The sequence below is a fragment of the Diadema antillarum genome, unplaced genomic scaffold (assembly GCF_040938485.1).
Source record: "Diadema antillarum isolate AM-2024a unplaced genomic scaffold, OU_Dant_1.0 seq00000900_RagTag, whole genome shotgun sequence".
NCBI classification, from domain to species: domain Eukaryota; kingdom Metazoa; phylum Echinodermata; class Echinoidea; order Diadematoida; family Diadematidae; genus Diadema; species Diadema antillarum.
This window is the reverse complement of record NW_027271760.1, coordinates 3,939-31,920: the sequence shown is the minus strand read 5'-3', so window position 1 is coordinate 31,920 and position 27,982 is coordinate 3,939. Positions and strand designations below refer to the sequence as shown.

Here is a 27,982-nt window from a genome sequence, read left to right as displayed (position 1 = left end):
TTTCTTTTCGGGTTTTCTGCATGATTGCCACTTGTGCTTCCCTAGATAAATTGGTTGGCGACATTTGTGCAACCACACGAACAAATTTCACATGCCTGACGCAGTCTCTCGCTCCCCTTCCTTTGGGCACTGATCCAACAAATCATCACACTCGTTACTCTGTCCTCTTGTTGTCTTTCAAACCCTCTTCATTTCCTTAACTTTCACTTTTTCTTCTCATTCAGAGTGCAGAAGAAAATACCCCTTGTTCAAGGCAGGAGTAGCATAACGAAGGCGTATTTTTGCAATCACGTCAATCTCAACATCTCTCTGGGCGAATCCTGGTCTAGCTTGTCCTGATTGAGGTTGATTTCTTGTAGCAGAACAGAGCAATCAGTCCCACAGCGGTGATGGCCAAGAGAGCCTTCTTCAGTTTGGACGTGCCAGCCTTGTCGGGGTCCCTTATCAGGTCCGCAGGAACAATCTCCGTTGAGTTTGCCGCCTAGAAATTTCAGAATGAGATCATTATCATAAATGTATATGTATATATATATATATATATATATATATATATATATATATATATATATATATATAAATAATTTTTTTTTTGGGGGGGGGGTGGTGGAGGATTTAGGTAAAGTGAGGAAAGACAGAGAGAATTACGGGTAATGCTCACTGCAAGTGTAATAAGCAAAGTTTTAAGGCAAGAAAATTCTTCCAGAGGTAGCTTGTGATAAGATTGCAGCCATCCCTCTAGTCTCCAAGATGACTCTCTCATCCTTGAACAATTTTACGGGTCGCTGGACTTGCCATGTGCCGAGATCCCATGCTTGACTCGATCAGTCATAATCATGTGCCCCTTCTTCGTAATTACTCAATCCCACGTGCAAATTAATCACGCACCAAAAGTGCTGGAGTGTGAACAAAAGATAGCTTTAGTTTTGTAAGAGCAATGCATTGAAAATAGGCTATCCACATACACAATGTTCGCAAAGATCTGACTGCATGTGAATCGTAGCAACATTTGGCAAAATCTCAAAGACTTTGGGAGCGACTTCACCAGGGCGACACACGAAGATTTACCAGGTGGTCATATTCTGTATAAAACAGCAGTAGATGAATACTTTCACCAGTGACAGTATACTCATAAGATCAAAACAAAATCAAAATCAAATAATCTACCCGAATGTAGGGCTGCACACTAACCCATTTTATCTACTGGTCCGACCTCACAAACCCATTTTGTCTACTGGTCCGACCTGTCTGTCTGATCAGTAGATCCCCAGTTTTTCCATCTTTTACTGGTTTATTCCTGAAAAAGTTACCGGTTCGACAGTAATTCTTACTGGTCCTGGACAGTCGGACCAGTGCCAGTGTGCAGCATTGCTGAATACACGGTCACATGGTCACTATCATATCAAATCATGATAGCGACTGATGTTGACTATGGATGATTTATTTTCACCTATGATTTCATAGTATGAAGATCACAATCACATCAAATCAAATTCATGAATACATGTCCTAACACAATGATATAAATTCACCTATGGTTCTATGGTTTGAATAGAATGTTCTCCAACAGCAAAGTTATTTGGCTGAATGCAGTCTACGTCAAGCCACGGATCACTGAAGTAAAAGCGAGCAACAAAAATGTTAATGATGATACCAAGAGTTTACATATCAGCAAGAAACAGGCTGCAAGTTTTAAACTGCCATTTAAAAAAAAAAAAAAAATTCAGTCTCAATAACCTTGTATAGATTATACATCATAGTTCTTTTCGCTAAATGACAAAGGCCACATCTACAGACAAGTAATAAGACAAACTCAACATTACATGTCTATTATGCACAGGATCCAGCTCTTGAGAAAGTTATTAGCATTAAACAGCCCAGATTCTCACCTTATTAACATTTGCTTTGAGCTGCCTGAGCTGATCGTGGAGTCGCCGCGTGTTGACGAGAAGCTCCGTGCTGACCTCTGACACGACCTTCAGACTCCCGGGTTCCTGCTCGTGGTTTGTCAGGGTATTGTGGACTGCCAGGTTGTTGTCGATGTAAACGATGCTGCTGGCGATGTAGGCGATATGCTTACTGACATTGTCGAGTATGGCGTGTGTTTCTTTTAAACTGTAGCCATAGGGAAAGAATTAAAATGGACAAACATTTCACACCTTCTAAATCATGAATTGATCACATTTTCATTGACATTGCTGCATTATTTCATTACACTGGTTAATATGACAACTTTCTTGTTTCTTATTTTCATACGGGTTACACTATTAAACATGCAAATGTTATGTGTTGCATTTCATTGGTTCCCTTGCAATGTACTGCATGAGATTTTCCTTTGTTATTTTCTATTTTGTTGACATTTCTTTTTTAAATTCTTAAGCCAAAATGGTCGATCTTTGCTATGGCAACTACAGTATCTACTCCAAAAGGGTGACCCCACCCCTCATTATTGTTCTTATGAGTAAACACAACAAGTAATCATCTCCCTTGAATCAAAGATCATATCCTCAACCTCCAACAATGTTGCATCTCATGAAAGAACTCCCTCTCTTGGCCTAACAAACTGTGGAGGCTTCATGAACTCAAATGAAAGCGCTTGCTATTATGGCCATTCTGTACCAGCTCCCTGCATGAAATATCATCATGCACTAGGTAAGGTGAATTAGCCAAAACAACTCAAATGAATGCGCCTCCTAACTGACGGTTCTGTGCCAGCTTCCTGCATAGAAGAAAATTGTGCTCTAAGTATGTAAATTAATCCTACCACTCAATTGAATGAGCCTGCTAAATGATAGTCCTGTACCAACTTCCTGCATGAAATACAATGTAACAAAATACAATGTAACATAGTGCTCTAGGTTAAAGTGAATTAGGTCAACCACATCAACAGACTGGCTATGTCGCATACTGTCGTCCCTGCAAATTGTCTATTATTATTATTATTATTATTATCACCGTTCTTAGCGCGTAATACCTTTGGCAAGGTCTCTATGCGCTTTGGAGGGAAACAAAGAAACATACAGGAAAAGGTAATTACAGAAACAATAAAATGCTGCAGAAATCGTCATCTACAATCACTATGTTACTTTCTGAACAGATACGTTTTTAAAAACGTTTTGAACTATGACGTAACCCTGTTGATTGGAGGATATATCATTACTGTCACGTCTAGCAATAATGCACACACAAATACGCCGGGCGCCAGCTGTAACTTCACAAAGGTTATGATCAAGCCTACCAACCTTCCCCAACTGTAAAATGATTTGGCTCAAAAGTATGACAGAAGAGCAGATCCCATAGGAATGTGTAGCAAAGTCATCATGAAAAATAGGAAATTGTTACTGAAACAAGAGCTGGGAATGGTCATAATTCAGATTCTTTCATCCAAACTCAGAGTGGTTGGGAGGTTGCATAATACATAAGCCGAGGTATATTGGGGAATCATACCCCCCCCCCAAGAAAACAAACAACCAAAAGTAAACAACAACAAAAAGCATAAAAATCTGGACAGCAGTTGATATGGCTCAGTGACTGATGAGCCCCCAGACTATGATTTGTGGCATTCCTGGTTTCATTTCCCCATTTACAGCTACATTTGTAATTTACAAATCAGGCAAGGTACTTCATCTTCAGTGCCTAGTCTATGCAGCCATGAGAGGGCAAAACAACGTATGTACGTCACAAAATTAGGAAAATTAACTTGGTCACATTTTTCAATTTGTTCTAGTGTTATTCTTAAACTCTGAAACAAATGCTGAAATCAGAATGCATCCCATTATGGTGATATGACGCCTACTCCAAGTTAGAACCAGCAATATGCTTGCCCCTTCTCACCCTTGTCGGTCATGGATCATATCAGGACAATTACCCCCCCCTCCAGGCTGAATACTGGTAATTTATAAGGTTAGAGTAAAGATTAGGGTTAGGGTTAGGTTAAGGGTTAGAGTTTGAGTTAGGGTTAGGATAAGCTTCAGGATTAGGATTAGGGTTAGGGTTAGGGGAAGGGTCTGGTGTAATTGTTCAGGGTGTAATTGCCCTAGAACCAATCTTGGCAAAACAATGTATCTACAAAACTAGAGAGGGGCCGTCAAAGGCGGCAGACCCACGCCTTGTACAAAGTCGGGGTAAACATAATGTGCATTCCGTCATCTACCAGAATTCGGTCACTTAATTGCCAGTGTGCTTTATCACCAGCCAGTGAGTTCTACCAAAGATCGTACACTTCAGTGTACGATCTTTGGTTCTACAGTCACATCACACGCAAATCACATCATTTCACATACGGTAACACTCATTCACAACAGGAAAGTCCTTTAGTCTCCTCCCAAAATCCATCGAAAATCCCAAATTCCACCGTCAAGTACAGAATCGGAACTTTTCAAGCGCGCGCGAATTAAGTCCAGTTTTAAGAGTATTGTCTACGCGACGGGTCGCCGAAAAACGCTAAAAATCGAGAAATACGCCGTTTTGGATATTTTGATTATAGCAAGCCGAGAGTGTGATGATATCAAAGGTTGTATGAGTGTACGATCTTTGATGGTATCCACAAAAGCGCAAAAGAAAAACAAAATTTACGTACCCTCTCGGCAATTACCCCTATGATTAGTGTCTACGGGAATTATTCAATGCATGGGTTGAATGCAAATGTCTACTGCACCAGTATGCGGTCACCAACGAGCGCCGCAACGTCCCCGATGCAATTTTGCACCAACAGTGTAGAGCGCGATGCATTTTCAGCGGCCTTGCACACGCAATGACATTGAGCGCGCATATCATGCAGTGTGACTGCGACCGAGCAAATGCTCCTCCAACGAAAAAAACAATCAATGTTAATTTGAAAAATCATCAAAATACAGGCCAGTTTGTGACGACGGAGAACGAACTTTCATAAATCTAGAAGGACATAGTCCCTCAAACAGGCCTAAACGTAAATTTCGGAATTCTTACGAACATTTGAGCAGCGAAGTCGGATCGTTTGGGAGTTTATGTTTTCGTATGGTAGCGGAAAATCGCAAAGTGAGAAACAGGAAATTTTCGGAGTGGTCACTATACCATGGGGTCAAAACTTCAAGGTCACACAGAATTTGCAAGGGTCAACCGATTGTCACCAAAATCTAATCGATTCTTTCCTGCCATTATCCAAACATCCCCTGAACATTTCGTGCAAATCCATTTACCCGTTCTCTTGTTATCTTGTACACAAACAAACAAACAAACAAACAAACAAACAAACAATCAATCAAACAAACAAACAAACAAACAAACAAACAAACAAACAAACAAACAAACAAACAAACAAACAAACAAACAAACAAACAAACATACGGAACCCTTTACATAACCCCCTGCCGATTTTCATCGGCGTGGGTAATGATGTTCATGTGATATGTCGTTTTGCTCTCCACATGTTTACGTAGTAATAGGCTGCCAGACAGCATGCAGCCAGCAGTACCATGTGCAGAATAATATCATGGGACATATTTGTATGACATCAGTCGAGACTTACATTGTTTTGCCATAGCAACAGCTTGGTTAGTTTCTTGGAGTAACAAAATGTACTATGTTTTGATTTACGCAAATTGTTCCAAATATAAGGGGGTCTAGTGAAATCAACTTGCATTCAATATGTTATTGATACTTTTGGTCTTTCTAGGGTAAAATATGAAATATTAAACAAACACACATAAAGAGCAGTATGTTGGCAAAACTTCAAAGTTGATTTACTGGAAAAGAGGTTGCATGCAGATGCGTTGTTCTGCCATCTCACGGCCATCTGGAGGGGACTTAAAGCTGTTGTTCCTGCGGTTACTTGCTAATAAGCATTCATTGCTCCCCTAGAGACAGTGTAAAATCAAGTCAGATCAATTCAATTCATATTCGATTCGATTCAACCTTGTGGGCATGTGGATACCACCCAGAAAGGATGCTCAGCTGGTAGCAAATGAACGAAGCTCACCGGAGCACCTTTGACGACGGACTTCTCACGCTGCCTCGTTCCCACTTCTTCTTGTGTATGGCGTGGATGGAGTCCACAATCTTCTTCCTCTGCCCTACCTGGCTCACACCAACCTGAGCAAGGGGGAAAAACATTGAAACACCAGCTGAGAACTGGAAGGGCACCATCGCATTTTAAAGGGACTGTGCAGTACTGGTTGAGGTGGAGATTCATGTTTTGAACATTCCTAAGTGAGATAATGAGAAACCTCTTATGAAATATGAAAGAGCATGTAATTTTAAGGATTCAATGTATATTTGGTGAAAATCGGATTTCAAATAGCTAAGACATCCAAAAAAACATGATAATAATAAAAGGTGACAGGCCACGCCTTTTATTAGGATCTCTTTGTTTCACCTTGTTTTTGGATATCTCAGCCATTTCCACACTGATTTTCATCAAATAAACTTTCATCTCATAGAGTGGTTTCTGAATATCTTGCAAAACGTTAAAAGCTAAATCCTCACCTCAACCAGAACTGTACAGACTAAATTAACATTTGAGCATAAATACAAAAGAAACAATCAATTTTCATGAAATAAAAAGCTCATTTAATCAAAAGTGGGTTGATTTATAAGCACTGTTCCAAAATCGGGTAGAATAGCACCCTTGTGGTTTGATTTTTAACATTTGAATGAAAATGAAAGTAAGTGAAACTAAAAGAACCAGCATCGTTGGCGAGGAAACTGAATAACCTTAAACCCCCCCTCAAAAAAAAAAAAAAAAAAATTGAAATTAGGCAAGTTGTCATGTCAATACACTGCTCTTGCACCACTATCCATAGTCCTCTTTGGAGAGCCTTATCATAACTTTAACATCATATTTCATGTGAATACAGTTGATGAGTGAAAAGCAGTCTTTGCTGCAATAGTAGGCTATGTAGTTCAGATATGGCAGAAATTTACACAAACACACAAATAAAAACATATAATTTTTGACTCCATTATGGACTAATGAAACTCTAGACAAGAAAAGATAAAGTTGGGACAGGAATTAGAAGAACATTTGGCAGGAGGAATTAAAAACAAAAGCAAACCAACATACAAAGACTTTGTGACTACTGGGGGAAAAGTTATCCAAAGAACAACGCAAAAGAATGAGTCATTCAATCTGACAATATGGCATTTTCATGTGGGCCTCACAGCTTCAGTCTTGTGACCAAGACTAAGAAAGTGCCTTGACAGATCAATCAAATTGCGCAAACAGAGAGAAGGTCACACAAGATGTGGGAAAGGTGCTGCACCAAGGGTGGCCTCATAAGCCATCATGTGACAGTAAATGTCTTTTGAATGGCTCTTATGTCTTCTGAAGAATATTTTAACAGGAAGAGAGGCAAAACAACAACAACCAACAAACAAACCCAAAACTTACCACAAAGCAGAAAATACAGATAGTACGTGCAAGGGTTTAGAATGGGCCAAGAGACCTTGGAAGAAATAAGTGATGGGTAAAGAGGTCAAAAAGACAGTATTAGATAGAGACAGTAGCAGTGGTCACACTAGCAATGCGATGTTTTGCCACTGTGACTGCAAATTTCTCGAAAAGACTTCCCACTCTAACTAGGGATATTTCCCAGACCCACGCCAATGTTCTCGATCGTTGGCAGAGTGAACACTAGCCAATGAAACTTCGCGAAGTGTATCACGTGACCAGTCCACCATCTGTTTGCTGGCAGTGCGTCTGAAGCGTGCGATTACTGTGATGTACGATGTGTGCATTGTTATGTCACAATCACAGGCTGTCAAATGGCACACTTTTTCTTCTTTATTGTGTATACGCACTAGTGACCCAAACTTTGAGAACTTAAAGATCAAGAAGTTTGGCTGCCAGTGTGGACAGACGAACGAACTTCACAACCTTTTGCCAGTGTGACAGAGGCTTATGAAGAGAGATGGAATCCAGAGACACATGAAGAGGGACCACTGGTTAGTTTAGAAGAATGTGATCTTGCACAATAAAACCAACAAAAAATCTTCTGAATGCTAGTATAGATTAAGTTGGACTAGAATCTGCTTGACTAGATCAAGTTCAAATTCTGTATAGGGACATTCTCAGCTTGAAATAATACATATGAACCTCCCTTTCAAAAACTATGACATGTTTTGACTGGCAATGAAACCAGAATAGGCCTGTAGATGTGAATTGATGGAATGCAGCAATATAAGTAGAACCATGCAATCAGCAAACTTCAAGGAAAATCGGAGAATCCATCCAAAAGTTGTGAATTTCTGAAGTTTCGGTGCAGCCATACCTGGATGAGAAGATTAAAACACTTTGTGATGTCACATATCCAGAATGATATCAAGAAAATATACAGAAATTTCAACATATTTTCACTTTTCAGGCATAATGAAAGATCACTTGACTTGACTTGACCATACATGTCGTCACAAAGTGTTGTCATCTTCACATGCAGACATGGCTGCACCAAAACTTAAAAGATTCATCGGCTTTGAACGGATTGTCCAATTTCCCTTAAACTTTGCTGATGTGTTCTACTATAGTATTGCTGCATTCACTCTGTCCACATGTGTGTATATACACGGGTTTCATTTCCCTTTAAAAAGGTTGTACATCCCTTTCGTATATGTCACAAAATTTTTTATGGTTGAAGAATAATATCTCCAGACATTATATATGAACTCTAATAGTAATACACCTGAGAGTCAAAAAAAGAAAAAAAAAGAAAAAAAAAAACTAGCCCCAAGTCTCTCTAGAATATGCTTACCTGTTGTACCGAGAATAATGATTGGGATTTATTTTTGGGTCTGCATGAATTCACTGTAAATACATATTATCATTTTCCCCTTCATCATATAGAAGTTTCCAGTTTTATTTCTCTGGGGAAAGGTCTGAATTACCCATCTCTACACTGTACCAGCTTATGAAGGGAATCTAATTTTCAGTGTTGCAAAAGGGACACACAAACTTTACAGGACACGGTGGGCAGCTCCACGTGAACCCAACACTGGTGTCAGTGAACTCATTGGAAGTTCAAAGTCTTAGCATCCATTCTTTTCTCCAGCTGGCAGCTTGTAGATTTCACTTGTTTATTTCCACATTTGTTTACCCTTTGTATTAGCACCTGGCTTTCAGCAGCTTGTCAATTTCCCCAAGTCCAAATTTTTTCCTGCCTGAGTTCAGCAGCTTGTTAATTTCACACTTGTTTACAGCCACCTTAACACCTGGAAAAGGGAGCGAATGACTGAGACTCCATAGAGCACCAAAGTGATGATGTCACAGTCTTTTGTTATAGCATGGGTCGGAACCATGGGGGCGTTTCATCAACGAGTTCGTCGGGGGTTTTCACCGACGAATTTGCTATCAGCCAATCAGACGCAAGGATTTACACTGACAACTGTTAAAAGCTAATGAAATCCTTGGTCTGATTGGCTGATAGCAAATTCGTCGGTGAAAACTCCGACGAACTCGTTGATGAAACGCCCCCCATGTGAGCATGGTCACCAACAATGGTGTTCAGAGATATTCAGGCCAGGTGAGGCTGTTTAGAATCAGTTTCCATGGTGATGAATGGCTATGACAACACATTTTGGTACTCTACTCACAACACTCATTCCATCTGAAAAATTTACAGCTCAGCACTGGAGAGCAGCTCACCTTGCAAGACCCATATCTACTGTAAAAATGGTTTCTTTCGTGTACAGAAACTTTCGCGGTTTCCCTCGGTGCGGACTTTTTCGCGTGTGTTTAAATTCGCGGTCGGTAATGATAGCATTTTACAAGCGACGAGTTCAAAACATTTTCGCGGTTCAACCTCAAAACTCGAAAAGCGCGAAAATAAAACCACCGCGAAAGAAACCACTTTTACAGTACTCTGCTGATTTCAGCACAGGTGGTGATGAGCCTGCTGTGCTTGTTTATATATATCAGGGCAATTACCCCCAGTTAAATACTGGTTAGTGGTAAGTTTAGAGTAAAGATTAGGATTAGGGTTAAGTTAAGGGTTAGAGTTTGGGTTAGGGTTAGGATTAGGGTCAGGATTAGGATAAGGGTTAGGGTCTGGGGTAATTGCCCAGGGGGTAATTGCCCTAGACCCTGTTTATAAAGTGCAATCTCCACTTTAGTATTTCCCAACTTGGCAAGAGGTGTACCCCATTTCTTCACTGTTGCTACGGTCGTACTGGCAAAACTTCTCAATAGCTGCAGTCACACTGGCAAAAGCTCGCGAAGTTTAAGATCACAATCTTTTGCCACTGTGACCACAAACTTCCTGCAAAACTTCTTGCAAAACTTTTCAAAAATCTTCTAACTCAAACTAGGGATATTTGAACACCCCAACTATAACTTGTCAAAGTTTGTCGCGTGACCAGTCCACCACCTGTTAGTGGCGTCGATCGATGGTTTTCCCCGCAGTGCCTCTATGGGATGCTGCACCTGTGTGCATCGTTACGTCACAACCATTAATAGCTGTCTAACAGCATACTTTTTCTTCTTTCTTGTGCACAAGCACCAGTGACCCAAACTTTTCAATCCAAAGACCAAGAAGTTTGGCTGCCACTGCGAACAGTTGATCAAAGATCGCAAAGACTTTGCAATCTTAAACTTCTTGATTTCTTGCCAGTGTGCCTGCTGCTAAGGTTTGAGTTTTTCAAGTTTGCCCAGTCTGAACTTCCTGAATACTTCTCTTGAAAATTTCCTAATAAAATCAGGGATTTCCCAAACACCTCCACATCTTCTTGAAGTTTGTGCAGTCTGAATGCAAGCTGATAAAACTTTGTAAAGTTTGTCGCATGGTCAGACTCAAGTTCTCACTGCATTCGTCAGTTATCAGATGGCATGCTCTTTTTTGTTGCACATTCGCACCATCTACCAAAACTTTGAGAACTTTAACAAGAACTGACACTTCAAGAAGTTTGGCTGCCAGTGTGAACAGACTAGAAAACTTCTAAAATTGTTCTTGAAGTTAAACTTCTTGAAGTGATGCCAGTGTGACCATGGCTTGTGTTTCCTGATCTTGAAGTTTACCAGTCATGAAATGCTTCTTTTACATCTCTGTGTGAGAAATATTATGTTCACAAAATAGATGATGTACATGGCCTACTTTAAAGGGGTATATAGGAAGAGAGGAGATGGGTAAGATAGCACACTTGGAATAGAGACAAGAATAAAAGAAACACTCAAAGTTTACACCTACTTTCTCTACATCTTCTTCTGTCATTTCCAACAGCTGGGCAAAAGTGACCTCGTGCGACCTGAAGGCGGGGACCAGGGCTCCAAGATTCAGGCCATACAGGAAGAGTTCGAGGTCGTCTAGTACGTGGTAAGACTGGTGGTTGGTTGCCGTTGTGGTTGCCGGAACTGCTGCTGATGTTACTGGTGGTGATGGAACTGAGACTTCTTGAGCCGGAGGTGGTGGTGTTGGAGGTGGTAAGTGGTGGTTAGTAATGCTGTTGCTGGTTGGAGGATTGTCGGTGGTTGTAGTCGTAGTAGTAGTTGTTGTGGTGGTAGGGGTGCTAGAAGTGGCAGCTGTGGTCGTAGTTGAATCCCCCTGTTGTGTCTGGTTGTCACCACTGTTCAATGAATGGACATCAAACAGGATAAGCATCTCATAATTTACATAGAAAGATGTGTATCTACTATCAAAACGAAGATTTGGCCTAATCTTTATTACTGAAAGCGTTCGGGATTGATTTATTGCTCTCTCAAAATTCCCCAAATGAGGACAAATCTTTGTATATTACAATAGGTGAATTCAAATTTAGTGACAAATTAAAACAGGTTCATAAGCATACTTGATAACGTTGATCTTATTCATGATACTGCTTTCACAATAATATAAACATGACAGCTGTCTGAATTCATAACTACATATATGCGTCCATAAAATTGGCAGTCACATGCTGCAGAATTCACAGTATCCTCTAAAACACATACCGTCGATACTGATGTATGGGGTACTAATATTTGATATTCCTTTGGTTTCATTTAGACTGTGGCTTTGTACCGATCCTGCTAGACTTTTTAATCATTAGGCGTTTTCACATCAGCCCGATAAAAATCCAAGCTCGAGATATTTTCCTATTGCCCACGTCAGAAAATAGCGCGCTATTTCGAAACATCGAGCTGATGTGAAAACGCCTAATGAATTCTAAAATAATTAATATGCAATCAAGGTCTTGGACATGAATGGTTTCAAAACATATTTCGTAAACATGTACAATGGGGCATCACTAAGTCTTTTGTGAGCTTGACAACTCTAACAACAACTGCTATAAAATACCTAAGCTCATGTACACACACCCTTTCATACCGTCCTATTCCCCCCCCCCCCCCAAAAAAAAAAGAAATAAAAAAATAAGGGACGGATTAAAAGCTATCCTAAATCATTTTGCACATCTAATGAAGCAGTACAACTCAAGCAACACTGTATCTTTACTACGATGGTCAGTTTCATGGGGCGCTGTGGCATAGTGGATAAGACTCCCAACTCCCGATCGGAGGACCCGAGTTCATATCCCGCCCAGTGCTTACGTCCTTGGACAAGATGCTTTACCCACTATGTCCCTCTCGACCCAGGTGTATAAATGGGTAGCTGGCAATGCTAGGGTTATAATAATGGCAGGGCACTCTGGTAGAGCAGTGGTAACACTGAAGAGGCTACCCTGGGTAAATAAGACCTTGTTATTATCATCATTATTTTGCAGGGTTATTGAGTTTACACTCAGCAGCATGAAAGCCCATTCTGACAGCTGTTACAGACATCAATGGGTGATTGGATTCTGGACCATCGGTAAAAGGTCATCATTCATCTTGCTATTTTTGTCATCAAATTAGTCATTAACCAAAAAAAGTGCTTGCCAGGGTATAAAATTATTCACACATCCCATCATTTCCTTCAGCATTTCTCTTGCAAAAGGTGTAGAAGATATGAAATTTCAATTTCCTTCTCTCACTTATACATGCACCCCAGGGCCAGTACTAAACAAGCCAAAGGACACTGTAATAAGTGATCAGTGATTGCTCAACAACAACAAACAAAAAAACACACACAAAAAAAAAACTGGAGAAAACAACCACAGGTTGATAGGCACTTTGCTATAAACTGCGTAGAAAACTCTTGATATGGTTAAGATAATAGGCAGATACAGCTTGTGAACGGTTCCCTTTGAGACCGGCACTCACTCCGCTGTGACAGGAATACTGGGCGGTGGCAAGGAGGTGTTTCCATTGAAGGTCTGTGATGTGGCTGGATTTACTGCAGCTTCCAGTAATTCTGCCAGCTGTGCAAGACAAAAACAGAGAATGAAGAAACAATGCTGTTAAAGCCAAAACATAGTGCTTGTATGGGAGCTGAACAGCCAATTATTGCTCTAAAATGTTAACATATCCATGAGAAACAAGTGAAATACTGCTGCAATAACACAATTTCAGTTGGGTAATATTGAAAATGCAAAGTATTGGCCAAAAAGGCTCATCAAAGTCCACAATCACAGAGCTAACCCCTTTGTGGTTGCTATGCAATTTTTCCATAATCGATTATTGGTAATCAACAAATTGGGCATCGATCTTCTGTGCTAGAGTGAATCATGTGCAGCTTAGTGGAAAATGCAATTGCCTAGGATACGAACAATGATCATGTTACGTTCTATCTTCCCACAATGTTGAATGTGGGTTTAACAGGAAGGGCTCTTCGTCAAAAAAAGTTGTGTACTACGATCGAAATTATTCTACACTTTTGATCTCAAAACACTCTAAAACAACTCATCATCCTGGCAAATTGTGTCAGCCAGGTAAGTTTTTAGGTAGATCCTTTCAATGTATTGGAAGTAAACTCCAAGTGATGGAATATCAATTTTGATGTATTATGAATTAGAATGTGCAAGCACATCTCCAGCAAGTCTAATGACTACTCCTTTGAACATGAATTTCACTGACTTTTTAAACTTAAACGATGAAGTGTATTTTCACCACTTGGCAATAAGTAATCTAAATTCAATTGGTCTCAATCTTGGGCAAATTTGACAAGATCTAATCAACTTACAGAAAGATCAAATCACTTTTCAAGATGGCCACTGACACTGATTTAGTTTGCCCAGAATAGAGTTTCATGGTAGAGTAGCTTTCAGAATAGATATTCATGGTGAAGTAGCAAGATTCGTTTTTGACAGTTTGCATCTGGGTGGGACCTTCTTGCATTCATGAGGCTTGTTGGAACAAATATGCCAAAATTACTCACAGCACCACACAGCAAGCAAGATATCATAGCTGGAAAGTTTCATACTTGTTCATACACGTATGTAACTCGGTAGTAGCTGATGGTACAACTAGCTCTGGCAAACTATGCACCTGCTCTGCTCTAATGCGTGAACCTGGTATGTCGTCACTATGTCAGCTTGTGCAGCATATTCAAGCATCCTGGCTTCAATGCAACAGCTCCTGGTTTATGTTCTATTGATAAATTACAATGCTCTGAAAATGATAGCCCTGTCTCTTCAGTTGATCGAATTGCACATTTCTCATTCAAACAAACATGGCAAAGTGTCTGGAATGAGCCGTCAACTATGTTCTATGCACAAAGTTTAACATAGCATTTTGTTTGTCTGCTGATGTACAAGATAAATGAAACTTTCTGGATTGAAGCTAAAATTTTGCCCAAACCACAGCTGCATGTTTCATATCTGTCTTTCTTTCATGCAAATGCTTGAACATGATTCTTCACCACTTTCAGTTTTTAATCCAATATGATTTGTTCTTCACTGTGTAAAGCCCTTATAATTTCAACATGTTGCAGCCTCCGTGGAATTTGGCGAGGTCGGCGTGAGTCACACTAGAAATATTTTGCAAGGGCATGTATTTTGCATGGATTACCTGGCACAATCCATCACATCAGACTGGAATATGGCTTTTAAGACAATGTGAAGGACGCCATCCAGGGTTTACCTTCGTTGGAACTGAGAAAATATTCTCATGTACATTAAATACATATACTGTACATATAATACACAGTGCAAGTTCTTTTTTTATTTGAATAGTTTTTACCCTACCAGTAACTCATGGATGCTATAATGTATATATTATTTCCCAAAGGCTAAAAGGAGAACATGTTTGTTCTCTAATTCTCAATGCTCGCTAATCTCATAACATGTTGTGAACAGTGCAATGTAAAAGCAGAAATTATACAATTATTTTGTTATCCTCTGTTCATCATCTCTCCCCTCCCCCATTCTCCTCCTGAAAATATGTCACATGTGTACGTGTCACTTGCAGAAGAAAAAGTGAATTACTGATAAATTTAGAGGAATACAACCATAATCATCATTACCACACCACACTAAATGAATATAACCTACAAATGTAGAGATATATTGTATCATGGTTAAAATGTGCAGTATGCAAAGAAGTGGTACTTCAATGAGTTCAACGAGTTCACATTCACAAAATAGTCCCTGAATAAAGTTTTAAGGCTGTGCGGCAAAGCGACAGGGCACTCAGAGGTTGTTGAGCGAGACAACCGATTCTTGCCTCTGTTTACAATAATACACTTATTGCATGCCTGATGAGCACTAACTTGCATGTTTCACGCATGTATTTCACTGCACGGAAATCATCAAGGGCAGTTTACCTTTGTTAGTCTTCACAGTGCTGCAGCACAAACTTAGCTCATGATGTCTGGTTGTAGAAGAGGATTTGTAACGATTCCTTACCCCCCTCCCACCCTTCCACCCCCAAACAGTTGGGCCCCTGGATTGCATTGAACTGAACAAGAAATAAACTACACAGGGGAACAAGATCATTGACTCATGTGAATAACAGAATAACTCTTGAATAGCAAAATCCAATCTCAGAAAAAGAATAAAATGAATAAATAAGGGGGAGGGGGATAAGTTCAGCAGAACCTTGTAATTTCGAGGTCGGATATAGCGAGGCCACTTGTTTATAAGAAGGTAAATTTGCAGATCCATTCCTCTAATATTCCCCTCTCCCGATATAATGAGATATAAGTTTGCAGGCCCCATGCCTTTGACATTCGGTTGATTTTTTCCTGATATACAATGTAACAAGGAAATGTCAGTGGTATCGAGCAGTTTGTTACAACAAGGTTTCCCTGGACAATGTATTCCTTCTTCTGACTTTTGTTTCAATTTCATCAGCTCCTTTGAATCGAGAGACACTGATACATCATTGTCATGGCATAATACTTGACATGCCACTAAATCAATGCCACACCCCATGTAAATGACGAGTCTAATCAGTAAAAAAGGCAGCATGAAAGTGAAACAGGAATGCTGCATTCATGACCGCAGAGGGGAGGAGATCAACAAACCTGTTTGATATTTGGCGCAAGCACAGCGATTGTTAGTGTGAGGGCAGAGTGATATTTCCACAGCTGTTCAAAGCGCACCAAACCTGACCCAAGCGCAGCATTAATTGATAAACTTGGAATCATTCCAAGGGCAACCTACTGCTAACAGTCTGTACAATAAAAAATGATGATAATGACAGTAATAAAACATCAGGTACATTTCTGTAGCACAGCTACTACTGTACATACATATGGTTGTACTCTACTGCCCGGCAATAGGAAACTCCTATCTGCTGGATTTCTTTTTCGATTATATAAAATACCCAAGAAGAGTTAAAGATTTAAAAACACACACAACTTTGATATTGAAATTGAAAAGTGAAAGAGGCTGCAGATCTGCTTTGCTTGAGTATGATCAATAAGTGGAAAAAGTTAAAGCCCAAACAAAGTTCTGGTACACCTGCAAAAGTTGTCAAATTTCGCTCCCAAATGTGAACGTATGCTTAGGAAATGTGCAGGATAACGATGTTATAACAAGATATTCGATGGGTAACGACAAAAATGCGAAATATTAACCAAAAACGTTCAGTCTCAGTACTTACCCGAACGGGGTCAGGCTAAACTCGGACTCGGGGATAACTCGGCTTCCCTTTGACGGCGGGATGAGTTTTATATGGTTGTCCCTCTGATTGTACAGTGTTGTCCTATGGGAGCGGCCTGTATAAACTAGCGCTTCGTGTTCTGGCTACTCGCAGTAATGGTCCGAGTTGTTACAACGCGCGCATCAAAAACCTCTTTTGCGCGCATGCAAAATTAGTGTGCGCCTACGGCACCTCTAAAACAATCAAAGGCGCTTGATAAACAACAACAAAAACTCCAAAGACCGCGCGTCTCAGCAACTGAGGACCGCGCGCTGTCATTTTTGTTTTGTTTTGTACAGGATTACGTTAGCACGCACTTTCCTGTCCATTCAGTTAGGCCTCATTTGGTATTATGCAGTGGCCAGTAGAATGTGGCGATCACGAACTGCGTGTGAATTGTCTGAAGTAGGGTCGAATTTTTCCCGAGACCGAGTTAGTCTGGAGCCTTCTGGAATAAAAGTCGGTTTTCCTACTATTATTATTTTCCTCAAAATACTCCAAACCGGCTCATCATTCCGGCAAACCGCGTCAGCCAGGTAAGTTTCTTAGTGGACTCTTTCGATATATTGCAAGCAAAAATGAAATGGTGCTAGACGGGTTCTCAAGCACTTACCGAAACTTAGTTTTCACTTTAACTAGACACGTGATATTGGGGGGAGGGGGATAGGGGCTGTAGGTCACTTGATTTCCTGTAATGCTGCATTCCACATTATTCATATTTTACATTTATATCTGTATCTATTGCTCCCCAATGCTACATATACAATAAACATGCTATTATACACAGACAAGTTTTGTTTGGAAAGAAGGACGTAGTGGTGAGTGGGGATGGAGAGAGAGAAGCCATGGAAAGTACTGTGTGTGTTGATGTAACCAATTATCTGCTACATAAGCATGCCGGTAGTGTGAACACAGCTACGGCACATCAGTGGAGCTGACATCTCATCACCTGCCAAACAGGATGTTCTGAGTGTGAACGCATCTCAGCATTATCATCACAGTTTGTTCAGTGACTCACTCAAGCGGACACGCTCCCCTGCACCTTGATAGGTCAACAACCTTTTTTTTTTTTCAACACGAGCCATTTGCAAGGGCTGTCCATGGCTTCTTTTGACAGAAATGTTGGAAGATTTAAGGCAGTTTGGGGCCTATACAAACTGCTGCTGAGACCTTGATAAGGGATGGCATAGTATTAGTGGAGATGAGGATTGGGTTTTTAACTTTTTGCGTGATACCAAGAAACTACTAATAAAATAGTGCAGAGCATACCATTCTAAGAGGAATTCAACGTTTATTTGATAAAAATCAGTTATGGAATGGCACAGGCATCTAATAACAAACTAAAACAATGCAATAGTATTTTCTTTTTTAGTTTTATAGTAATTTGAGATTATTAGGATTGCTGTACTTCAACCATGCCCAGACCAAATTTCATCAAATAAATGATGAATTCCCCTTGGAATATTCCATGTGCATGCTCTTTCATATTTCATGCGAGGTTTCTCGTTATCTCACCAAAAAAGTTAAATAGAAATGTGAAGTCACATCTTAATCAAAACTATAGGATCCCTTTCATTTCAATTTTGGAAATTCTGACAACTAAAGTACGTTGACTGTCAAATGTCAGATATGTAAATATATTGCTGTGCTGAAAAACAGGAGTCAAATGGATGCCTGGACATTGAGAAGAGTTTAAGGTGTTTTTCTGAAAATAAGTGTGTGGGCAAATGGCTGTTTCCTGTTAAAGTAAATTATTTGTCTGTCTGTATCCACACACAAATTTATCTCTGTCACAGGACAAGCAGATTTGTGTCTACTTGGTTTGTGGTTTATCTTTAATTTGTGTTTCCTTGTAGAGATTACTGACTGGAAAAACAAAATACAAAACCAAAGATGCAACAACTCTCTGCTGCGGCACATTTTAGTTGTAAAGATTTTGCCTCTGATGAAGATTCTACTACTTTTGACTCCATTTTACTCCATTGGCTCGCCACTATTGGATAAGCAGTTTTCAGCAGCTTTTTGTGCCACACAAAGTTTTAGACTAGTTGTTTGTTTCATGTTTATTTGCTGTCAGTTTTATGCTGCATCACTAACCCTTCTCAACTTCCCTGCTGCTCCTAGCAAAGGCTGTTCATCCTCTGTGCCTGCACATCCTTTGCAAAGGAGGATGGGGTAAAAATGTGAACTTTTCCATGACAACTGCCCGAGACGTCACAGAGCAGTGCATCTAACTATAGACAGGTAGCAGCCACCTACCAACAGGTGCCCACCATTGATAGACCACTTGTTGACCCTTCTCATGTCAAAGCATTGCTGAATTGCCATTGACTATGAGGTTACAGCCACTAATGCATATCTCTGGTTGCTTATTTTTGTATTTGGGCAACACTGGCAATTAGGGTTAGGTTTACGGTCTAGTGTTTGGGTTAGGGTTAGGATTAGGATTAGGTTAGGGTCAGGGGAAGGGACGGGGCAACTGCCCAGGGGGTTATTGCCCGAGACCCTACCATTGACCAACAGGTTGCTGCCACTCAAATGCCTCTTGGTGCCCCTGCCTATGTGGAAGCCTTGCTGGCCCCTCTCCCTCAACCTATAGCTGGCTGCTGCTCACCTCTTTGTGACCTTTCTCGTAGGCAATATCAGCCGCCTTCCCATCGCTGCACCACTTCGTGGGGTCGGCCCGGCTGCCCAGAAGCAGTTCGACGACGCGCCTGTGACCCGACTCTGCTGCATAGAACAACGCCTGGAAAAAGAGAATGGGAATGAATATACTGACACTTAGTCGGTGCAAGCGAAGATGTACATGTATGTGTATTGAAATAAGACACATAAGGATAACTATACTGTTGTCATTTTCTCATGCTACTTATATGCTCTTGTTCATACATTCCTGTATCACTCTCAGTTTTTATACACAGATTGAACCATTACCCACTTTCCATAGGAAGCTTGGCAGGACATAAACACGAGTCTACAAGAATTTTAGACTCCTCAAGGGAATTGGAACTGATTGACAAATTGCCCTGCATCGACGTAAATAATTTAATAAGTTATTTACGTCAATGCAGGGCAATTTGTCAATCAGTTGCAATGAAAGCATCTCGACTGAAGAATTTCATGAATTTGAATAATTACGCAGTACCCGCTCCTCAAGGGAATAATTTACATAATTTCACAAAGGCATGGAGCGAATATCTCATCATTCTCAACATGCCATTTATAGATCAAATCAATTAAAACTGTACTTACAGTGCACTCACAGAAAGAGGGATTCAGATCCTGCTTATCGCGGAGTTTAATATAGGATTGTTTCCTAGTAACGCAGTTCTATTCAATTTGTTCACACTGACTATAATTCCAAATGCATAGTACACGTATCTGTCTTTCCCAAAAATTTTTGATGTGTTAAACTGAAGTCATTTCAGGAGAATATGTTCCAGAAAATGATTTGACGGCTATTTAGCACTATGCATCGCACTCATTTGAACGATATCATTTCGGAAGAACTACATCGCTGTATCTGCCACAGTGTGTTATATTTGCATCATACTGCTTTATCCTTCTTTATTTTGCAATGTGCACTCATTCAGTTCTGATAGGACATAATGGCATGAGAAAATTTCAGATAAAAGAGGCAATGCTATTGCTGAAACATGAGCTTAACAAAACACAGGGTCCTTTCAGTCACAGCTATTTGAAAAAATGAAACTCTATTTTTTTTTATTTGCGGAAAGAAAAGCTCATGAAAAACATTTTCATAAAAAGGTAGCCAAGGTTAGGAGTACACAATTCTGAGGGTTACATGTATATATTATATATATATATATTTTTTTTTTTTTTTCTCCTAGATGCAAGGTAAAATACACAAGGTCTCCCACAGAACTGAATATACACGTAAATGTCAACAAGAAATTTCTTTCTCTACCACAAACGATATGCAGGATATAGCCAGGATGTGGTATTCTTTTTTTTTTCCAAAACATAAATACCAGCCACTTCCTTTTTCAAGCATTTGGGTGTTACTTTTAACAATTTATTTTGTTTCAATGGTCTTTGCTCTCACTGCAGAGTGTTTGCAAAAATTTGAATGTGAAGTGATATTCAACTATCTTCTAACCATCCAGAAGTCAATAGCAAACTAAGATTTCAATCACTCTATAGTTTACCAAAACGCTTTACGGCTCACTGCAAATGTTAAACTACAAGATGCTCTGTCCAGTTTAGAAGGTGTCTGTGCTGAATTTAACTTGTTTTTCAATGGAAAAATCATTCTTTATCAGTTATTTCACTGAACAAGCACAAGCTGTAGAGGAAGTGTTTCACTTCTAGTTTGCTTGACTCTAAGCAAACTACTGTAGTATTTTTGCAGTATCACAATCTTTGGTAATGTTTGGTAATGCCAGTTTATTGTTTGTGATTTTGTTTTTATTTTCAAAGAGGTAGCAGCACTTTAGAATCTCTAAGGTAGAGGGTGGCATATTTTTAACTGATCCTTCATTTCACCAGGGGGTCTGTTTCATAAAGTCATCACATACAAATGTATTAGTCTAGTTACATAAATCTCACAATGGTCAGAGTCACTCATATGTAGTTATGAGAGACTTTCAAAGAGAAGTAAAATCCATTTCATGAAGTCTCTCTAATGCTACAGTCACACACGGCCAGATTTCAAACAGGGTCCATAAGGAATTAAAACCACATCGAACCGGTTCGAGCCGTAGAGACCCGCATTGACCCGCATCGTAATCTGTGTCAATTCCTGATGGATTCTGGGGGCTACAATACGGCGATGAAAATTTTTTGTCATGTTCAAATTTTCATTCCGTATTGATATCCGGATTGACCCGATTCGAACTGCATTAACTCGCATCGACCCGCTGGAACCCACAGCGTAAAACCGTATGGACCCTTGCTGTATACCGCATTGCCTTCATGCAACGGATGATAACAAGGTTTACATCTGGTTCAGTACGGGTCAAAGCGGGTTGACACAGGGTTGATAGGGGTTGAAAAGGATTCAGTTAAGGATTTAAAGCGGATTTTTATACGGTTCGATACGGGGTCAATACGAGTCTCTATGGCTTGAACCGGGTCGATACGGTTTGTATTCCTAATGGACCCGGTTTGAAATCCGGCCGTGTGTGACTGTAGCATAAATTACCCTCCAATCCGGGACTAATCCGGCTCATTTTCACCCGTATCAAATCCGTTTTGTGACCAGGCCGTGTGCGACTGTAGAAATAAGTGTGTCTCATGAGCAAAAAGTCTCTCATATAGCTCTCATGAAATGGACCCCATCTGCCTTCGCCAAAGATGTTGACTGACCCAGTGATCAACTCTTTATTTATATCTCATTCTTGTCTTACTGTCCATCTCCTGTTGTCCGTGTAGTCCACTGTCGCTCCACAGGCTAGCAGCTTCTCCACCACTCGGGCGTGGCCGTGCTGTGATGCGATCATTAGTGGTGTCATGTGACTCCTGCAAATATATCAACAATAAAAAAAATGAGAGAATGTAGGGAGAGAAAATACAATTCAAAGGCACTAAAGGGATGGTACAGTATTGGTGGAGATGAAAATTGGGCTTTAACTTTTTTGCGAAATAACAAAGTAAAACAAAACGATCACAATGAAAGGTGGGTCCCACACTTTACTAGGATCGCTCTGTTTTGGATATCTCGGCCATTTCAAAACCAATTTTCATCAAATAAACATTGAATCCTTCTTGGAATTACATGCTCTTTCATATTTCACAAGAGGTTTTTCATTATCTCACCAAAAAATGTTAAAAACCTGAAGTTAAGTCTCAACCAAAACTATACGATCCCTTTAAAGTCAGTCAGATAGAGATCAGGATAGATAGAAAGAGAGAGAAAGGGAGAGAAGAAAACATGATGGAGTTTCATGTCTTCCCTTAAAAATCATGCAATTCTGAATATTATATTGGGAGAGGAAAACATCTTGCAGGCTGTGAGTAAAGCAACATAAATCTGAGTGTGTGAGAGGGGGAGAGAGAGAGAGAGAGGGGGGGGGGGAGGGAGGAAGAGAGGTATTTGACCAGAATTCTTGTCATATTCTCAATAGACTCTCATACCGTTCACGTGCATTTAAATTTCACAAATCTCGTAAAAACCAATATTTGCGAAAGTAAGTTTTTGTCTACACTTTATGCATTGAATGCCATTGGCAAATCACGAAAATTTCATGCCACGACAAAAAGGCTGTCGGCTCCACTTCGTGAAAATTTCATGCCATGAAAAAACATATTGCTGTACAGTGCTCTGTGAACTCATGACTAGGAAAACAACTGCAGACATGAGACTGCAGCTCACATGATTATTAAAGTTGCATCATGCACAGAGTCTGTTCAATCATGCATTGCCCTATTGTTCCCTGGTGAATACCAAGCGCTGCACATGGATGAGAAAACCGTAAACAAATATGCACACACAAACAACACATACTCGGCATTTATAATATACCCATACTCCTTTTCTCCTTGACTGCTCGGAAGCCATTTCCCTACTTTGTCTGCCATTTAGGAAATGCTAGAATCCGCATACAGATATCAGATATCGATGAATGCACTGTTGTCATTTCTGGCCATTCTTAAACACATCACTTTCAAAATTCATAATAATCATAAGTCTAAAACCTTTCTTCTAAAACCATACCAGGTTTGAGGAATAGCTTGGGGGACAATTTCTGCTTTCGTCTATCTGTGTGCGATTATCATGGACTTTCTGCGAAGGAATGATACTGAATAATTCTCCCTTCTTTGTTGAGCAACACAGGGGAATACCAAATTGTTGTTTTCTTGCAGAACACAAACATTTTTGTTATGTTCTAAAATCTTTTACAGATTTGCCTCTCCCCAACAAACATCCAACCAGTGGAAAAAAAAAAATGTAATTTTCATTTATGGACCAACTTGCCAAGTCTCCCATGCAAACAATAATTTATAGGTGTTGGCCTCTACCTTTGACCCATGACCTACAGATTTTACTCAAAATCAAAGCAGTCCCATCATTCTGTGTTGCCATATATCAAGCCTGTTGAAAGAAAAACAACAGACTCCTTTCATTGTTACAGATACAAAACAACAGGTCTACTGTAAAAGTGTTTTCGCAAGAGTAATTTTTTTTCCCGTGTGTGCCTGTGTGTGTGTGTGTGTGTGTGTGTGTGCTTGGCCGGGTAAGCTGAATTTCCTGTGTTTTCATTTCTGCAAAATGAAGACATTAATTAGTGGAACATACAATGCATGACAGGCAATAATATTTGCGTGGTTTTATTTTATGCTTTGGTTTCTGGCTGCGCGAAAAGCACAAATTTCCATTTTTACAGTAGTAAGATCTGACAATGATGTTCGCTAAACTTTGAATGCCAAGCATTAGTACAGTGCAAGCCCGTTATAACAAACATGGATATAACAAAAATCTCATTACAATGAAATAAAAATTTAGGTCCCGAAATTATTATCTTTACATATTCATCTTCATGCACTTTGTTGTTTGGCTATAACAAAATGTCACTATAATGAAAAAAACATGCTGATCCAATAACTTTATTATAATGGAAGTTGCCCGTAATCATGAAAATTTCATCCACTAGGAACTACCAAATATCTAGAAAGTCTCATAAATATGAAATATGTAAAATGATTTTCATACCCTCTGATTCCATTTTTATAGTAACAAGGGTCAAAATCTCTATATCAGCCGTCCTCTGATTTGTATCTTTTTTCCCCCCTCCCCCTCATTTTTTCTAAATTCTTTCTTTCTCTGTCTGTCTGTCTGTCTGTCTGTCTCTCTTTCTTCCCCTTACATTGGAAATGAACTCTGCCTTGTTTCAGCACCACGTGAATGTCACACCAATCTTCTCCTTCCTCCTAATAAAAGATCGATCATTGACGGATCACGTAGGATCATAAACTGTCACAAGCCAGAACCTGAGGGAATTCACAAGCCCCTTATAACCGTAATCAAGACCTACAGCATGCATGAGCAGAAACGTTTCAGTAAGTGCAGGCAGGGCGGGGACAGCATTCGGCTGACTCTCACTTTTACAGCATAAGCCCCCCCCCCCCCCCCCACACACACAAAAAAACCATGGTCATTATTAATCATGTCACAGTAAAGGAATCTTTAATATTCTTTTTTCAATACAAATATTCTTCACTCCTATTGAGATGATGCATAAAAACAGATGGAATTTACTGCATCACAAGAAGATGCTAGCAGATACAACAGAAACAAATGCCATGATCAGAAAACAAAAATAGAAAAAGAATCAATTTTCCATCACAGTGCTATTCTCAGTTGCATGGACACACATGCACGCACACACACACACACACACACACACACACACACATGGTGGTAACCCAGGACCTATTTTACCCACAAGAATTTTACCACATATCCGAGGACCTGTGTGTAAGTAGGACTCTTGTCAACCGAGGACTCATTTGTATATTACCATACAACCGAGGACTTATTACAATAATGCTAATCGAGCTGGGCCTACAAACATGTACCCCTACATGCAAAAGCAGACCGTTTGGAATAGTCTGCGAACCGATGATGTCCTCGGTTCTCTGTGTGTCCTCGGTTTTATTATGTAAAGTTCATGTGTGTGTCCTCGTTTTCCACCATGGGTAAGTGCACACACACACACACACACACATAAGCCTACATATACAACTGTACACTCACACACACAGATATCTAAATGTACAATAATGCTTTATTAATACACATCGTATACTGTACACCGTACACCTCGTGAAGTCGACATGCACGGTATTAGAGAAAATCTGTGGGCTAATATGCGAATGTCAACTTAAGCAGAAGTCAGCAAAACAAAAAAGAAAAGAGCAGAAAAAATTAGGAATTTCTCAATGCACTGAATTACACAATATGTTCACTTTAATTTGTGATATACATTGTATATCCACTATCAACTATACAAGAAGTTTATATTACATTTATAAATAAATTATATTTATGGACATACAACGGTGTATATGGCCATATGGTACCTTTCCCTATTAATACAATCCCATCCCTCCCCTCCCAAAAAAGAAGAAGAAAAAAAAAATCAAAAAAAAAAATAAATAAAAGGAATTTAATGACTCTCATTATCTGTGATATGTGTATGCCCAGGTTGTGAGAGCATATCCTTTTCATGGTAGCCTGCACAGAATAATCACCATCTATCTATCCTTTACAGGGATCTCTACCAGGTATCTTTTGTAGTTGACAAGGTAAATCAATAATCAGATGATTATTAGTTGGAAAAGGGGTGGGGGGAGGGGGCAAAGCATACATTGTAGAAGCCAGGCAACTACAGTGCAATGAGTAAACAATATATTCACATATCCCACACATTTCTTCTTGCCGTATTATCTCACTTCAAATTGTTTCATCCCCCCATTTTCCCCATTTACCACAGAGACTGTCTTCTCCCCTTTTCTCTTCATTATAGTCAGGTCGCTTAATAGCGAAATTACCATTACACGGCGGATAAAAGCACCAAATTTACATAGATGACCCCTCAGGACCTACTCATTGATATTTGAGTATAAGCCCTCTGTAAAATTTTTGTGGACAACAATACAAAGAAAATATAACGGGAATTCCCCCAAAATTCCTTTTTCTTGAAAATTACACATTCCATCAACTTGATACTGACATTTGTTGAGGGTAGTAGTCATTCCCCTGCTTTCTGAAAGCGGTAATCAAGTGCTCTTTCATTCTGCTAGAAAAGTGGAATCATGTTAAATTTCCTTTATATTTTCTACGTGTATATAGTTGTCCACACATGATGCCATAAACTCAAGTAGTCTCCTCATCCAGCGGTTCCAACACCAAAACTTAAAAAATTCATAAGTTTTGCATTGATTGTCCGATTTTCCTCAAACTTTCACTGATGTGTTCTACTAATGCTGCTGCTTTCACTCAATCCACATTTCTCTTTGGGTTTTTGGTTTCCTTTAGGCATATACATTTATATGGACCCATTTATACGCAAGAACTATTGTTTTTTTTTGGGGGGGGGGTAGCTGTGATACAAAACTCAATTTTAGGCATCTTTGTTCACACATGACAAAACAAAAACAAAAACAAAAACACTCATGTGACTGCAAGCAAAGCATGTACTCTAAATCTTCATACTGTGCATGATGACCCCAAGCCCTCCTCATCCCTGGATTAGCACAGCATGTTGGATCATGGGATTAAGAAAATTATCTATGTATTCCACACTGTGTTTTTTTTGTTTTGTTTTGTTTTGAGATTGTGTGTTTGCAAAACACAGATTATCCAGATTTCAACAATAAATTCAGATTATAAACTTTCATTTTCAAGTGTATGTAAAGGGGGGGGGGGGGGGGAAGGACTACTGTGCACATTTGTGGAAACATTCAATTCTCTGTTAGCATGCATAGCTTTTCCAACCAGAAATGGGCAGTACAGTACTACATGTAAACGCATGCATTTACAGTGGACTCACATTATAACGAAGTCCTTGGGACCCGGCAGTTTTCTTTCGTTATATCAAAATATCGTTATAACCGAACAGATAAACAATAAAAACACATAGAGTAGATGTTATGGCCTGAATATTACTTAGTTGTAACAGGAATTTCGTTATAACTGTGTTCGTTATAACGGGAATCCACTGTATTATGTAATAAACCAGGTCCCTGTTTTTTATGAAGAGTTAAAGTGTATCTGTACACAGAAATTTAGTTTTCTGACATTGTAGGTTATTGTACTGGTAATATCCCTATGAAATATAAGAGTGCAACATTACTCACATACAGAGATATAGCAATATATAAAGAGACATAGAGCAATCTCTAAAATGCCAAAAATTACATGCGCCTTGATCTAAGAGTAGTTGCCTGGCGTTATCGACTGCATTCAATTGTGTAGTTCAATAATTTTCTGTACGATCAATGTACTACGATCAGTACTGTCAAAACACGCAAACGCACGCAAATGTCCACGTACACAGCTAGGTTGGTGCTGCCGCGCCGCGCCGGGCCACTGACCAGGCAGTTGCGGCGGCATCTACTCAT

The 27,982-nt window shown here is 39.7% G+C and overlaps 1 protein-coding gene across 1 annotated transcript; it reads right to left on the bottom strand.

Annotated features, from left to right (window-relative positions):
- LOC139741073 (uncharacterized) lies at window positions 1-27,982 on the bottom strand. Its single transcript, XM_071651663.1, has 8 exons — window positions 27,915-27,982; window positions 22,267-22,378; window positions 19,512-19,643; window positions 13,136-13,233; window positions 11,148-11,523; window positions 5,954-6,066; window positions 1,887-2,112; window positions 1-481 (listed from the first exon to the last, which is right to left on the bottom strand). Exons 1-8 carry the CDS (start codon window positions 27,980-27,982, stop codon window positions 326-328), a joined length of 1,281 nt encoding a protein of 426 aa, XP_071507764.1. The 3' UTR covers window positions 1-325.

Excerpts from the sequence above, each read along its gene's own strand:
- LOC139741073 (XM_071651663.1), bottom strand. The coding sequence starts at position 27,982 with ATGAGTAGATGCCGCCGCAACTGCCTGGTCAGTGGCCCGGCGCGGCGC. Across the intron at positions 22,379-27,914 it reads GGCAGCACCAACCTAGCTGT|GAGTCACATGACACCACTAA; the intron begins GTACGTGGACAT and ends ATATATTTGCAG. Across the intron at positions 2,113-5,953 it reads CCGTCGTCAAAGGTGCTCCG|TTTAAAAGAAACACACGCCA; the intron begins GTGAGCTTCGTT and ends CTATGGCTACAG.